Raw genomic sequence first — 16,216 nt, 5'->3', positions numbered from 1 at the left:
GCATACCTACCGTCCCATAACTTGCCGTCCCTAGAAGTCCAAAGTCTTCTCTCTTTGTCTCATCATCTCTCCAAAAATAAAATGCAAATAAACCAGCCAACCCTCTGGTAAGATGCAATAGATGCTACAGAAACCCAAGTTCCAACTTCCCCTCATTCTGAGCTCCTTGCGTGGGCACATTCCCCTATGAATGTGCAGTGAACGTGTTCATGAACCTGCCTTCACTTTTCCCATAGTAGCCTCTCTGCTGTCGGGCAAGATGACAGAGTCTCAGCTAATGAACCCCAGGGGTAGTACAAGGAAAATGGTTTACTCCCTTACCCCCTAACAGTTATGGACACCTCCTTGCAGGGGCAATAGTGAAACACAGAGGAGCAGTCCAATGCATGACACCAAGAAATTTATACTCCTGCAGCCCAAAGGGTTAACAATCCCCAAATCAGCAACCACCCCACAGTGTGGTGGCTCTGAGGGGGATGGAGCTTGTATCTGGACTGGCCCACTTTCCTCAACTGGTTTTTTATGAAGTGAATCTTTTAATAATCCAGTCTTCTTTATTGTTATGCTTCCATCCTTGTAAGAAGGTCTTCCTGCCATTCCTGAATCCCTGAGCGTTAACACATAGCTCAAACCTGGCTGCATCCTAGCATCTATCATGGACCCAGAGACCCTGGTGCTCCAGTTCTCTCTCTGGATGTGTTCACAGTGTTAATGCATTTTCTTTGGGCTTTGGCTGATGCTGTTTGCTTTGAAAAGACATCCTTGCCCACATATTTCTTCACCTCCAGAACACAGACAGCTACCATGAAAGTGGCCAGTGGTTGCGTCCTTGTGTCAACCTTATGAAGAGGAAAATGCTACTTTAAATGTTTTAAAGTCACCTTACTCAATAATAGACATTGGTTTAGAAGCTGTCAGCCACAACCATTGCCTTCCAGAACCTACTGAGTGAGCTATATCTCACTCCACAGAGGAAGTTCAAGCCTTTTCATTATTTATGGATTTTAATTGCTTATTTGAGGAACAGCTTTAACTGATTGGAGCATTTGCTAACCCAACTGTACGAATTCACAGTTCTTAACTCTTATGCATACTATTTGAGGCTCTAGCGGAAGCCAGAGCCAAGCTAGTGATGAACTTGACATAGAATTCTACAAATTATCCCCAACTTCTATTTTGAGGAGAGCAAATATCTCCTGCCTGTTCTCACCACTGCTAGATGAGTAGTTAAACTTCCTGACTTTTTCATAGTCAATATTTCACAACCAAGTATCAACCATTTATCACTTCACTAGGAATAGATGCTGGATGATTCATTGCTTCTTCCTTGCAGGTGATTTATCCACACACCAGAGTCACAGTATTTACCTAAGGAAGATTCAAGGCAGTATAGATCATAGACATTTTAGCTAGTGCCTGACCAAACAAGTTTATACAGTAGATCTATCACTATTCCTGTTAGAATCAATTTAGAAATGTCTTCATCTTCTTCTGGGTCTGATTTCATCTTTAAAGGACACAATAGCTCATCTCGCTATTTTCCCTACTAACAATATGTCCTTACTCCAGTGATTTCTTCTCTGGGATGGATTCTCTTCTTTTGTTTTTGCAGTACTAAGGATCAAATCCAGAACTTGTGAGCACGCTAGGCATGAGCTCTAGTCTTGGGTTTTAGAATTGATTTTTAGGTCTCTTCCTTCCTACATATTTACCCCTCAGAACTACACCTCTCCAGGTGGTCTTAAATAAAGGTGGTAAGTGACCCCTATGAACACATGTCCACAGAGTATCATCTACATTGCGTTAGAGAACCTAAGCTTATCATACATGTATGTGAGCATGCATGTGGTTCCCAGCATAGAGGCCGAGGAAGCAGTAGGAAGAGCATCAGGACTTAAGGGCGTTCACTCTCTCCCTGTGCCACAAAAACACACACACCCCTCCCCTAGAAGCCACTTAGCCTTCTGAGGATAGAAACCATGCTTTATTTATCTTTCTAATCTAGTGCTTGTAACAGTGCCTGGAACATAAATAAATGTAGTTAAATAAACATGAGCTGAATTTTCTCAGGGCTAGTAGTAAAATCCCTTTGGGTTATTTTCATGGATTACTAATTTAGAGATAAAAGTAGTTTAATCTTACCAACCAACTGACAGGCTACAAACTCTGGAGGAACAGGTTATCTTTACCTCTTGTATAGAATGAAAAGGGAGAGAAAGAAAATGTATTATCTACTCAGTGTTTCCCATTCAGCCCTTTAGAGCAAAGGGGCAGATGCCAGACCTCAGTGCTACCAGTGGTCCCTGGCATTTTTGGCTCATGTTGCTCACTTGAATATCTCATGTTCTCTCTGCACAGAGTAGTTTCTTTGGTATAATGTGCCTTCACCTAAGAAGGAATACAAGTTCTATGGAGTCCAAACTGGACCTGGCTTCTCCCTTACTTTCATTCTGTCTCCTGGCTTTGCCATTCTCTCATCATTCCAGGTCTGACAAGGGACAGCAGGCCTTAATGACAGAATGACCATCAATGATGCCCAGCCTTTGGGAAGCCAAAGAAAAGGCTTCATCCTCTGTGCTATGTCTCCCTCTCTGTGAAAAAGCAAAGCAAAATATTTCACAAGAGCACCAGGCTATTGTGAAGGCTAATTAGATTCAATGGGGGAATGGAGGGGGGCAAATTGATCAGGTACTATTCATAGTGCCATTTGTATCCCTAAAAAATATCCTGGTTTAGGAATTAAATTAATTTCGAAGTGGAATCTTTGGCACTCATCTTCCCACATTAAGAAAACATTGCTTTCTGATCAAAATCTTGTTCTAAGCATAATCTAAAACAGTAAGACAGAGATCTATGAATTCCTACCCATTTTTGAAGTAACACAGTGCATGTCTCAATTCTTTCATTTTTCTTTCTTTTATCTTCCTTTCCATGATACATTATGAAGGCTAATACATTGGAAGGCTAATTTTGTGCAGTAATATAAAGAAGCAGATTTTTGAACCAATATTAATCTATTTTCTTGGTTTCACATAAAACATTTTTGAAGTCCTTTAAGTTGGCTCTTCAAAGAATCATATATCAAACGTGGTTGAAATAACTTCATATCATTTCTGGGGAGGTCTACTTAGAGTTGTGTTCAAGAAGTTGTCAGTTAAAGAAAGACCTTGCAAGGCCGAAGGGAAGAGAGGTCATCTAAAGATTAATAATTTTATTTATGGATTTACTAATTTTATAATAACTGCAATTTATTAATAAGGTAATAAATAGATTAATTAACTAGATTTTTTTCACTAGAAGCTGAAGGTGACACCTAAGAAAAGTCTGGGCTAAATAAGTCACATTTTAAAAAGGAACCACTGTTTTCAAAGGTGAGTTGGGTGATCCTGGGAAGTTAGAGTACATGTTAGGGAAAAAATGCTACCTATAAAGTTTTTGGTGAATGAAGAGTTTTAACTAAAAGTAACTCTGCCGATGTTTGTTTGTTTCTTTGTTTATTCCAGGCTAGTCTGGGATCTATGAGACACTGCTTCAATAAAGAAAAGAAAACATCCACAGCAATACGAGACTAACAAATATTTATAACTTCACTTGTATACTCACCAAGCAAACTTCTGGTTATTCATTCGGTTTCCCCGAACCCTGGATACTGGGGATGGATGTACCCTGTCAACAGATAAAAGTCAGTCAGTGACTGAGAAAACATCATATTGACCACAGATGGGAAGGCAGAAAGTCTGCTTTATCAACGAACTCTTAGGTTTACTTGATTAGTTCTCTCCTGTGAACTTGACCATCTATTAGTAAACAGATGCAATTAAATTCCAGTGTCTGCAAACTTGCAGGCTTCTTCCTTTATCTCTCCCAAGGCAACAAGGTGTCCCATGTTAATTGTGAAGGTCCCAAATGCAGCACCACTGGTTTCAATGAACAGATGTACTCCTCTAGCAGAAGACACAGTAACTGAAGATGTAATCCTTGCCTGGGGGTAAGAGTGCATAAAGGAACACAGAGGCCATGATACCTGCCCTCACTGAGCCCTTATGTCTGTTCCCATAGAAACTGCACAAAGAGACAGAGAAGTGACCACACTTTCAGTCTGTTTCTAAATGTAAAAGCCAAGGAAACAGCAGGACTTCATCTAAGTGTCCAGGAATGGAGTGTGTGAGAACAGGGCAGGACAGAAGGGTGGACAGTTATTTCCAGGAGACAGGCTTTCTGGAATTTATGCTCCGTATCTGAGATGAGGAAGGAGCGAATTCAAAACTTTAGCCAGGTAGTAGAAAGAAATACATAGTTTCCCAAATTTCTTAGGTTAGAGTCACACGGGGTTGGAGTTTAAAGTTTCCCGGAGCTGCTGGTATCTTCCAACACGGGCGAGTGGCTGGATGTCCTCCTTGTGAGTTACCAACTGCCAAGGAAGCAGTATGGCTACTTCCAGCTTCCTAGTGGCTCACTTCTTGCTTTGGACTGCTTGCCCAGGAGTCCTGAGATCTAGCCATTCTTCTAGCTTGAGTCATCTCCCATCTTCACACTCCATACATTGTTTTTATTCACAGGGTGGCGGGGAAGGAAAAAGGGAAGGACTAAGGAAAGACACAAAATTATCTCAATTGGTTCTAAGGCCCTGTTAAACCAGCAGCCCGAGGTCCATCTGCACCCCAGCCCCTCCCTGCTACTCAGTGAAAATCATATCAAAACAGATATGGCCAGCCTTTCGGTGGTGGGGGGGAGGTGCCATCTTTCCCAAACCGGAGCTGGATTGCACTCTGTACTGGATGCTGATTTCCTCCAGCACCCCTTATTAACATTCTTTTTCTCACAGGCTTCTCAGTGGGGGCTGCAGCTGAGCTGCTCAGCACAGATTTTCTGCTCTGCATGGGGGAGGGGGGCGATAATTATGCAGAAAGATGGAGGGAGCCCAGAGAGCCCCTCTGCTGAACTGCCTCATTCAAGCTCGCTCCCTTCCTGCTGCTCTGCAGCTACAAGGGATCACCTGTTGGTCTTGGCGTCTGTCCAGACCGGGGCCTGGCGGAAATGACAGCGTCAGCTAGAAATGAAAGCCAGTTCATACTCCAGCACCTCAAGACACAGACTTACCTCTCTCATATATGCATGTACATATGAGAGAGAGAGAGAGACATGAGACGTACATAAAAGTAACAGAACTCATTTTCCCTGCCTTATTGAAATAGAATCCTCAAGATGAACATCCGAGTTAAAAAAATTCCTCCCTAGATAACACCAGATAAGACGGCCGACCAAAGGAAAGCTGTAGGAGACCGCCAGGAACTCCTCCCAGCCCCTCGCTGTGGCGCTGGTTCTTAAGTACATTTCCAGAAGTCATCTGCTCCAAGGACTCACTCCACGCTAAGTCCTTTAAACACTTAACCCCTTCACTGCGCCCTCCTTTAGCCTACATGTACATAGGAACTATGTCTTCCACATGGTCAGCTACATCAGCTACTGCAGCAGCTGAAGTTGAATGACCACAGTGTCTTGTCACCACCCATTTTACACCCCATGTCTACACAGGGAAGGCGGACTGGGCTTCATTATTCCATAATTACAAAGCATTTTAGACATTGGTGTCTTTGAGGAAAAAAAAAAATTCAGGAACCCTAGATGAAATACTCTAAATGCGTAACTCCCATCATGGTTTAGCAATCTTAGGGGAAAAAAAAACAAACAAACCAAAACCCCCAAAACTTTCTGATTATTTGTATGACCAAATAACTGTAACATTTCTTGAACTCAAAATAGGAATTGAGAAGTATTTTCTTCCTCTGAGGGTGCTTATTTCGTCTAAAAATGCGACAACTGTTACATGTCAGCTATCATTTAAAATTTCATTTCTTCAAAAGGACACGCCGAGTTCTGGGGGGTTCCATCTTGAAATTATAGCGCCTCGGCTATCAGCCTCTTTCCACACATAGCAGCCAGGCAGGTAGCAGACTCAAAAACCCAGTAGCATAAACTACCATCTAATCTGCATTTCATGCATTATTCATGAACGCCTGATTTCTGCACCTGCATCTAGGCAGGAAGCTTGCTGGGCACGTTCATTATTCTTCTCGGAGCCTCACACAGGCTCCATTACTCCTGAGCCACTTTGTCCTGTAACTGAGGGTTTCAGGGCTTAGTACTAACTGCTGGAGATGAAAAGAAAAGGACGCACGAGATTGAAGCAAAGGATGATCTTGGTGTTGTGTAACACCGTAGATCTGACAGCGTACTCCACAGAGACTGATTGCTATGTGGGACATTACTGCTCACACGGGGTGATTTACACCACACAGAAGTGGCACCACTGAGGCCCTGGACACCGATTTTTTCTATTTATACATACTGACTCATCTGGGACTGTTTAGCATGTTTATAATTTCGCTCAATTCTGAGCTTTTTTTTTTTTTTTAACTTTCTTCCTGTGTTGGAAACTTTTCGATACCTTAACAATAAAATGACTCCTCCTTCTTTGGGTACAGGTACTGACCTGCTTCCCAGATTGTGTCTCACAATGACTGTTGGAGTAAGGAGAATACAGTAGCTCTGCTTTTCATTGTCTCAAGGAAGCTACACAAATGGCCAGCGGGAAGAGGTGGGATGTGAAGTCTGGGTCCTTGACACAAATTGTGAACTGCTAATGAGTTTCTGGAGTGGGACACTGTTCCACCCACATGCTAGGCACTGAAGGAAAGCTGTGGCAACTTACGGCATCAAGCAGAACTGATACAAAGCAATGTGGGGTACAAACTGTATAACCAGCTCTCGTGGGGTTAAACCACAGTGCTGCCAGCTAACGACAGTTACCATCCTAGGCAAGTTACTGTATTGATCCATATCTCAGTATCCTCATCTATACAAGAGACATGGTACAGATTTGGAAACCACACGCAGGACCACAGTCTGGATAGTCTGTGAGGGGGCTGAAATAGTTCTACTGTCTGTCTAGTCACATCACAGCCACCATAATGTCACATGGCCCGATGACACTGGTGTAAGCACACATACTATGCTGCCAGTGGCATCAACATTTATCACATACAACCACGTACAGTGCATAATATCTGATAGCGATGCTCACTGACGATGTCACTGGGTTATGTAGTAATTATCCTGCTACAGTTACTTTAAAGTATACTACTCCTACTTGTGTTTTAAAACAAACAAAAAATTAGCACGTTCTTGTCAGTACTGGGGATTGAATCCAGGACCTTGTGCATGCTAGTCAAATACTCTACCACTAAGATAGAGACCCAGCTCCACTATGGAATATATCACCATGCATCTGACATCTCGTTTACCAACTCCTCTGGCCACATCCTGGCCACAGACATCCATACCATTCCTGTTTTCAAATCTGGTGGTTGATTTTCAATCTCCCAATCCTCCAGTGTCATCATTTGTCAGTCTGCACTGGGCAGCTTTCTTAACTCAGCAGTGCGAACCCTCTTCTTAGCTTTTCTCTTTCTCCTCTGCTCAGACTGTCAACCTTAACTACTGTCTGGGGCCTCTTTCCTATGTCCTTCTCTCTCCCCTGTTGATGCTTGTTCTGTTATTAGCTGAAAATGTTTCCAACATGGCTACCCTCACCACCTTACCCCTACAAAATAATCAGATCAGGTAGGCCTTGCAGGGTCACCCTCCATCAATTTGTTACTCTTTGGTCATTCCATTCTGCCCAAACACATTTCCAAAGAGGTGTCCATATGGCATGAAACCTAGGCATACAAGTGGGCAATTACCCTAGAGCCTATAAGCCCAGCTTTCTGAAGTCTCCCCTGGCATAGGAGTCTTAGATAAAATCAGTATGCCATGCTTTTTTCCTGCTAACTTATCTTTTGTTATATGAATCCCATCCAGTCCACAATTCCTCTTGATGGGTAAGTAAAGGGATACCTACCCCAACCACCCAGCCACCTTCAGGCCTCGATCAGACAGGGTTTCTCAGTCCTACTCTTTCCCTGGGGGGACAGAAGGAAGGAGTCATCTCAAGAAATGGCAGCATGATTGACAAAGCTGCCCTATGTAAGAGAACCTGCTTCCTACTGACAAAACAGGATAATGCTACACAGCAAGAAAATCTGAAAACAAAACAAAATAAAACAAAACCCCCCAACCAACCAAACAAACAAATAAACAAACAACCACACAAACAACCAAGCAAGCCCACTGGTTCTCTGGCTCTCAGGCCCTGTGTCAGAGATACTGCTTCCTATCGAGAATGTCACAATAAACTACTTCACAGACCAAGACAATTTTCTGATAGGGCACCACTCTTCCAGTGTGATTAGATATTTGATAACGCTTAGAAATTATTACACAATATGCTTGCTATTCCATTGATTTTTCTGTTATGTATCAACCCGTCATTTCATCTACAAACTATGCAAGTGGTACAAGAGTCCTTTTAATAATTCATTTTACTCCTTTTTGAGGACTCAGAAATAATTCCACAGTTATTATTAAATATCAGCAGGTTCTTATGCAAAACATATGAAAGAATGTAGAAATGATCATTGGTTTTGCTTTATTCTTACATTCACAGCATTGAAAACAAGTTCTCATGAGTATTCAGGCTAGTCCAGATCTTATTCTAATGGATATACTACGCCTGGGCAAATAAAAAGGATGCAATCATCAAATGAAGCAGGCCCTTTTTATTCTTAGTTTTTGAAAATTATATCTGTGGTTGGATGACAATTAGAAATACTGTACACTAAAGGGTATGAGTGATCTCAGAGGAAGAGCTTTCATGAGGAGGAATGAGCCCCTGGTTTATATTGTTACACCACTAAACAAAACCAAAAATTTTACACACACACACACACACACACACACACACACACACACAACACACAATGTTTTTCTAGTTACTATACAGAACAGTTTATTTCACTATGACACAGTCATCCATATATATGTTGTCATTGTACCAACATATATTTTTTAACATTCCTTTTAGGACCTTCCTTTATATCCTCTCCCACGCAAGCACACTGGCATTTTTAGAGGTGTGGGGTGGACTTAATCAGCATATGGAATTCATGTGGTCGTTGTTTTCCATGCTTACTTATTCAGATGCTACAGACACTTAGAAAGACTATGGTAAACTGTGTTAAAAAAGTATAGCCTTGGCTGGAGAGATGGCTAAGTCACTAACGGACCTGACACAAGAGCATGGGGGCCTGAATTCATATCCCTTGGACCCCAGTGTAACTTGGGTGTGGCAGCATGCTCATGGGACCTCAGTACTGAAGGGCAGAGAGGGATGGATCTCAGCCACGGCTAAGTCCATGGTCTTCAGGTTCAGTGAGAGAGTTTGTCTTAAGAATAAGGTGAAGAATGATAGAGGAACACATCTGATATCGAACTGTGACCTCTACATACACACTCAAACATGTGGTATGTGATACCACAAACATACAACATACCATACACACATAACACAACCAAAAGAATTACAGCATATTGAAAGGAAGGATGGCATTCATTTCTGCTGCCCATTTACAGAGGTTGCAAACATCACAAGAGAAGATTTGGTGTATCACTTCAAGGCATCAATTTCATCCTAACCCCATCCCTCACTACCTCTCTGGTCCTCACCAAGGCAGTTACACTGTATGTTCCTCTTCACATCTCCTTTGCTGTATGTAGATGATGCTGGCTTCTTAGAGGCTACCCACAACATGCTCCTAGTTCTCACACCATGGGGTATCCTGCATGAATGATGAATGGTTCTGCATGATGCTGAATGAAGGGTACAACTGGATTCACACTTAATTCATATTGTCTGTCTCTCTGACTCCACACTAATGCTTCAAGAAGGAATTTCTCTCTCTGTTCACAATCATCTCCACTACCTGGCACCAAGTAGACACCCAACAACAAGCCACTGTATGGAGAACCCTGCTTTCCTACTGAACTCTAACTTCTAGAATGAAATAACAAAGCCACCACTGCACCCTTGGGGACTTAGCACATGCCTTGTCCAAGCACACACTAACAAACGACGACACAGAGCTTTCAATTTTAAGTGTGATGTATTTCACAGACTTCCCGAACATCTATCTTCATATCTAGAACATCAGGCAAGAAGTGATGCGTTCTGTCCAGCAGACATTGCTTAATGGCTGCCATGAGAAGGTGCTGGCACTACAGAGCAGCAGCTGAGAATCTAGCTGCTTGTTAGACCAACAGGTGGCTACCACAGGAACAAAGGTACAGGAATTAGGAGGAGTTCCAAGTTCACAGGAGTAAGGTGAGAATTAATTCCAAGTGTAAACTGCCAAGGTTGCCTAGAGAAAAGGACACAATGGATGGAAAGGACAATTTCCAGAGACAGAATGGTACAGTGGTAGGAATACACTGAGAAGAGGTGCTAAGGGAGTTACCTCACCAACAAAGTGAACTGAAGTCCTGAGGTGAATAATCTGGTCTTCTCAAAGTGGGGGCTTAGAAACATTTGAGGGAGAAGAACCAGAAGGTGAAGATGGCATTAGAGTATAGATGCCCCAGTAAATGCCTAAAGAGTTAATGGCTAGGACAGGGAGCTGTGGGACAATATTAACATTTCCTCTACTGCTCAGAACTAGGCATGGATCCTTTACCTCTTTCATTGAGCCAACATGTGCTGGATGCCTCTTATTTATACTTAAATGCAAATGTTAACTGAGCATTTCCTGCACCGGGCAATGTCTTAGGCCTCTGAATGTGCTGTAGATGCCTACCTGCTGTGACCACGTGTAGGTGTAGGAGGTGCTTTTGATTTTGACAAGAATCCTGGCTTCAGGCTTCCCATCCTACAAAGTGAGTGCACAGAGACAAAGGCCCACACAATGCTCCATGCTGAGCAGCCACAGGGACAGTTAAAACACTATGGGGACATGTGAATAAAGCTATGGAGTAGACATAGAAATTTCCTGTTTTGACAGATGAGAGAAATTTTAAAGGACACATTTTGCAGCTAAGGCAAAGGAAAAAGGAATTTCTTCTAGACTCATGGAAATGCACTGAAGGTTGGAAACACAGACAAACAAAACTGTGAACTGGTGGAGAGAGCTAGGGTGAGGGGGCTGGCAGGCCCAGAGGGGCAGGAGATTAAGGGTCTCATGTAGAATGCTAACTACTGGACTTAAAAGAATTAAAGGACAGCCACCGAAGGATTTTGTGATTAGACACAGTACAATCAGGTTTATAAACTAGAAAAATCATCTTGGCAGTGGTGCAGAAGACGGCCTAGGGGAATGTGTGACTCACGAAGACCATTTGGAAGCTGTAGTAATAATGTCTCGATGGCACCGGGGAATGGTGGTGGGCAGAAGGAAGGGGGAGGAGGATGGGTCTGTAATAAATTAGAATTAGCACCAGGTGTGCTGGATCAGACCTGTGAACACAGTTCACGGCAGTGAAGGCTGAAGGATTGCAAGCTGGAGGTTAGGCTGGGCTACATAGTGAGTTGACGAATAACCTGAACTATGTAGGGAGATGTGTCTTGAACATGCAAAACATTGAGATGTGGTTGGCTAGCATATGCAAGACTCTGGGTTGGAGCCTCAACACAATACACATACACACTAAAAAAACAAGCAATTAAACATAACACACAAACACACACACACATACACCCTCACTCATAACCAACAAAACAAATGAAGAAACCCAGCTAACTAACTATGGGGTATATCCACAATAACTTGTGGGACAGGCTACTACGGTGTGATGCAGTTTAATCATAGAGTATGGCGTCAAGAATTGGGATTTGTGGTGCTTGTAAAACTTTGAGGCTAGAGGGCTAATGCAAAGCTAGTAGGTAGCTTGTGTAGACTGGCTGTAAGGAGCTCCTGCATGATTTCATAAGTATGATATAATCTAAAAGGAGATCCTGTCTTCCTCTCCCAGCAGAGAACTGGAAGGATTCAGTCAGATATTCCTGCTGTGCCCCAGCATCCCCTACAGCATCATATCCTCTCCTGGGCAGCTCCAGCTAGAGTTAGATGTTACTCCATAAAGGTATCCAATAAAACTTTGTGCAAATACACACACAGACACACTCAGCATTCTCTAAGATTTGGTGTAAGTACAAGTGACATGTGGTAAGGTATGGTGCAGTAAGAAAATTAAGGTAACAATATATAGTAATATCTAAGAATCTGAGGTAAGTGATGAAAGAAGCTGACACATACAATAAAGGAGAATTCCAGATTTAAAGATATTTTCCCAATGATGCCACAGAACACTTGCTGTGCCCACATGAAGAGCTAGGTTAGGATCCCCATTACCCATCTAGACCAACAACATTACGTGTTTCCGTCATTCCAGTACTTCTACTGAGAGGTGGAGGCAGAGAAAGGAGAATCCCCAGACGATCACTGCCAGCTAGCCTGGTGTATGCAGCAGCCATCAACTAAGAGAGACCCTGCCTCAAAGAGGCAGAATGTGAGGGGTGGAACTCAAGATTACCTTCCGACCTTCATATGCGTACTGTGCATGAGTGCGCATGCTCATGTGCCAGTGCACATGCACACACACTCACACACATTTTTAAGTAAAGAAATATTAATAACAAGTTTCTGTCAGAGACACATACAGGACAGGCTTAAGCAGAGAATGCTGAGAAAAAGAGTTGGAGATGTGAACCTTCTCGCCATATAAATGTGTCACACATTTCAGGAAGGTCCAATTAGGACAAAGGAACAATACAGCAGGCCCAGTGTGGTGGTTTGAATAAAAATGCCCCCTGCAGACTTATAGGGAGTGGCATTACTGCAAATGTGGCCTTGTTGGAGTAGGTGTGGCCTTGTTGGAGGAAGTGTATCACATGGGGTGGGCTTTGAGGTTTTATAAGCTGAAGCCAGGCCCAGTGGCTCACTCTTTCTTCCTGCTGCCTATGGATCCAGATATAGAACTCTCAGATACTCTCCAGCACCATGTCTGCCTGCATGCTACCATGCTTCCTGCCATACTGATAATGGACTAAACCTCTGAACTATAAGTCAGTCCCAATTAAATGCTTTCCTTTATAACAACTGCTGTGGTCATGGTGTCTTTTCAGAGCAATAAAAACCCTAAGACACTCAGTATCTCTGGATATGTGACATCCTAGAACACATGAGACTCTCACAAGGAGAAGTTGATGTTTCAGTATTCAACTTTGTCTTCTCATAGGATTTCAGGTCCAGTTCTAAGAGCAGTAAAAGATGATGGTCTTTTTTAGGTGCCATTCAAATCAAACCAAGAAAAAAAATGAAGCACTGAACTAATATTGATTCTGTCAATAAATCCAGAAACCCAGGAGAGGTCACAGAGGGAACACCTCTTACTATTCCCAGTCACCAGCAGGTGTATACGTCTCTGGTGCATCCTATGTTCTACTAACCCCCCCCCCTTCCATGGTTAACTCACTATTTTAACCCATCCTACTAGCAACACTTCCCACAAAATCACCGGGGCAATCCATTTCCTGAACTATGAGCACAGTGACTTAGAAAATATAAATATTTTGAGATTATAAATATTGCTTTCTTGCAAACTCGTGGTCTCTTTTAAAATTAATTGCTGTTATATACATATACAGCAGACATAAATTCTCAAATATATAAATACAATCTGCTCAGCATGTATAATGCCAATTGTATGCATATGTTTTCAGGGCTGACCATTTGGTGTTAGATAACCACTTGGTGTGTTCTTGCCTAGGCAAGAGCATAACTACTGCTTCCAGTATTCCTCGTTAGTCCTGTAGGGTTGAGGTCTTGTGGGCTTTTCTCCTTCCACGTTAACATATCTACTGACACCGTCCTTGTTCATCTTGTGTTTAGGCAGTCATGTTAAGACATTACGACATTACTAGGAGACAATCTCACAGGAAACTCCCAATTTTATGATCTTTCTGCCCTCTCTTCTATAACGATCCCTAAGTCTTAGGTACAAGAGTTGTATTTTAGAAGAATCAGTTGGAATGAGATCTATAACTCCGAGTTTTGATTGGCTGTGGTTTCCTGAAATGGTCTCTGTCTGTTGCAGAGAGAAGTTTCCTTGATGAGAGGTGGAGACTGCACTCACCTGTGGGTGTAAGGACAAATCTTTAGAATGTTGGGGTTTAGTAAAGTGTAGGTTCTCCTCCAAGATTCATGACTTCACTAACCCTGGGGAGCTGAAGAGGTTTCCAATACCAGACATATTTTTCCTTCTATTGAACAGGTCTTAAGTCCAATGAGAGAGCTGTTTGTTACCACCAAGGTAGGTATCCATGCCACTATGCACGCTTAGGATTATCATGTAATGCTGGTCATTGTTGTGGTTCATAGGCATCATAGCTGGGCAGGACTGTTAATTATTGCATTTTTTTTTTGGCAGCTTGCATGGCATCTTTAAGTACCATGAATACTACTCCTCAGGGAAGGGCCACAGTGACATTTTTTAAAGGGCAAAATAGTTTTTATTCTCTTGTTCCTTCAGTAACTTCTAGTGCTCTTGAAATATACCCAAGTCTCAACCTCGCCTAAATGTCTGTTCAGGCCCTTACCCACCTCCCCAGCTTCCTCTTCTATGTTACATCCCCTTCTTCTCAGATGCACTTGCTTGGGCCACTTTTCCGCTCATCATCACTCCAGTGCCTCCGCATACACTGTGCCTCTTCCTCAGCATCTCTCTTCACCCTTGCAAATTCACCCCTACCTCTCTGAGGGCATCACTGCTGCTCACCATTCAGCTCTTCTGCTCAACTACCCTTCTGTCTCGCCAGCTCCTCCCATGAGATCTTACCTATCACCACCAACCTCACCAGCCTCATCCTTCATAATGTCCGTGCTTGTAATCATCTTTACCTGCAATTACTTGATGGGAACGGTTTTTCCTTAGCTCATACTACAAATGTCGTACTACACCCTATTATCTAGCATGGAGTAGACTCATGTTCAAGTATTGCTCACCAAATGAAAATAAGCATGGTAACTCACAATGGTTGCCTTTTCATTTTTCTGACTATTAATTTCTTGTAATAATCTGTAAATATAAACCAATGTATAAGCATCTGTACACGCATAGGTAAATATATGGATATGCACATGCTATATAATAAACAGGGTGGAAGAGAAGGTGAATGAAAGTGATATGGGAAAAAGACGGGTGGTGATGGCACACACCTTTAATCCCAGCACTTGGGAGGCAGAGTCAGGCGAATCTCTGTGAGTTCAAGGCCAGCCTGGGCCTACAGAGTGAATTCCAGGACAGGCTCCAAAGCTACACAGAGAAACCTTGTCTCAAAAAAAAAAAAAAAAGAAAGAAAGAAAAGAAAAGAAAATAAAGAAAGAAAGTGATATGGCCCAAAGGAAAGGTTTGGATTCATGGGAGATGGTTTCCTTGAATCTGACTTAGCTCACACCTGGCACCAGGTCCAGGGACCACACTGAGCCTGAAAGCCAATGCACACACACACATACATTTCCTCAAATATGGATGAATTTATGGGCATTGTGGAAATGCTAGTGGAATTCAGATGAGGTCTGTTGTTAGTTAACTGCTGAGACAATAATAATTGCCTGCTTTGGATAACTAGGGTTATGTAACATATCAAGTTCACAGAAATTGATGATGGGTATATGCTAACTGTTGTATTTTTTGGTACTTTTAAGCTTTCTTTCTTTTTTTTTTAAGTTTTTTTTTATTTATTATATATACAGCATTCTGCCTGCATGTATGCCTGCTTACCAGAAGAGGGCATCAGACCTCATTATAGATGGTTGTGAGCCACCATGTGGTTGCTGGGAGTTGAACTCAGGACCTCTGGAAAAGCAGTCAATGCTCTTTAACCTCTGAGCCATCTCTCCAGCCCTACTTTTAAGTTCTAAAGTTATCACTGACTAAAGAGTTTTTAAATGTCATGCATTTGTTGGGATAAAGGATTAATATAAATCTTCTAGGAATGATTTCTTACATGTTTATCTCAGTGATGCATCTTTTTCATTTTTTTCAACAGTTTGGTATTCTAGATAATATCCATTCTATGTATGCTTATGAATACATAGGACACACACACACACACACACACACACACACACACACAGGAATACAAGAGTATAAATGCTCTCTTTGAAAATCATATTATACTACATTCATGGTTTTGTATGTAGTACAGAATAGCAAAAGACATGCTGTAAATTGGTAGAGAAAATAGAGTAAGAGCAAAAGAGATGAAGTCATTTTTAAAGGTTAA

At 42.2% G+C, this 16,216-nt stretch overlaps 1 protein-coding gene and 1 long non-coding RNA gene across 8 annotated transcripts in view; one reads left to right on the top strand and one right to left on the bottom strand.

The window, feature by feature from the left end:
- LOC119088496 overlaps nt 1–3,822 on the top strand; it is a 39,261-nt gene extending 35,439 nt beyond the window's left edge. For 2 of the 3 annotated variants that reach the window (XR_005092141.1, XR_005092139.1), the window contains one exon: nt 3,298–3,822. This is a non-coding gene — a long non-coding RNA (uncharacterized LOC119088496). The remainder of the gene's footprint in view (nt 1–3,297) is intronic. The other variant, XR_005092140.1, reaches the window with a different exon arrangement.
- Nucleotides 1–16,216, bottom strand: part of Klf12 (Kruppel like factor 12) — a 444,681-nt gene that overhangs the window by 80,671 nt on the left and 347,794 nt on the right. For all 5 annotated transcript variants that reach the window (XM_028877155.2, XM_028877156.2, XM_037208354.1 and 2 more), the window contains one exon: nt 3,604–3,666. In XM_028877155.2, coding sequence (XP_028732988.1) covers nt 3,604–3,666 — 63 coding nt within the window. The remainder of the gene's footprint in view (nt 1–3,603; nt 3,667–16,216) is intronic.

Source organism: Peromyscus leucopus, chromosome 9 (genome assembly GCF_004664715.2).
Source record: "Peromyscus leucopus breed LL Stock chromosome 9, UCI_PerLeu_2.1, whole genome shotgun sequence".
Lineage (NCBI taxonomy): Eukaryota > Metazoa > Chordata > Mammalia > Rodentia > Cricetidae > Peromyscus > Peromyscus leucopus.
The sequence above is the reverse complement of the archived record's forward strand: the minus strand, read 5'-3'. Positions and strand labels throughout refer to the sequence as shown.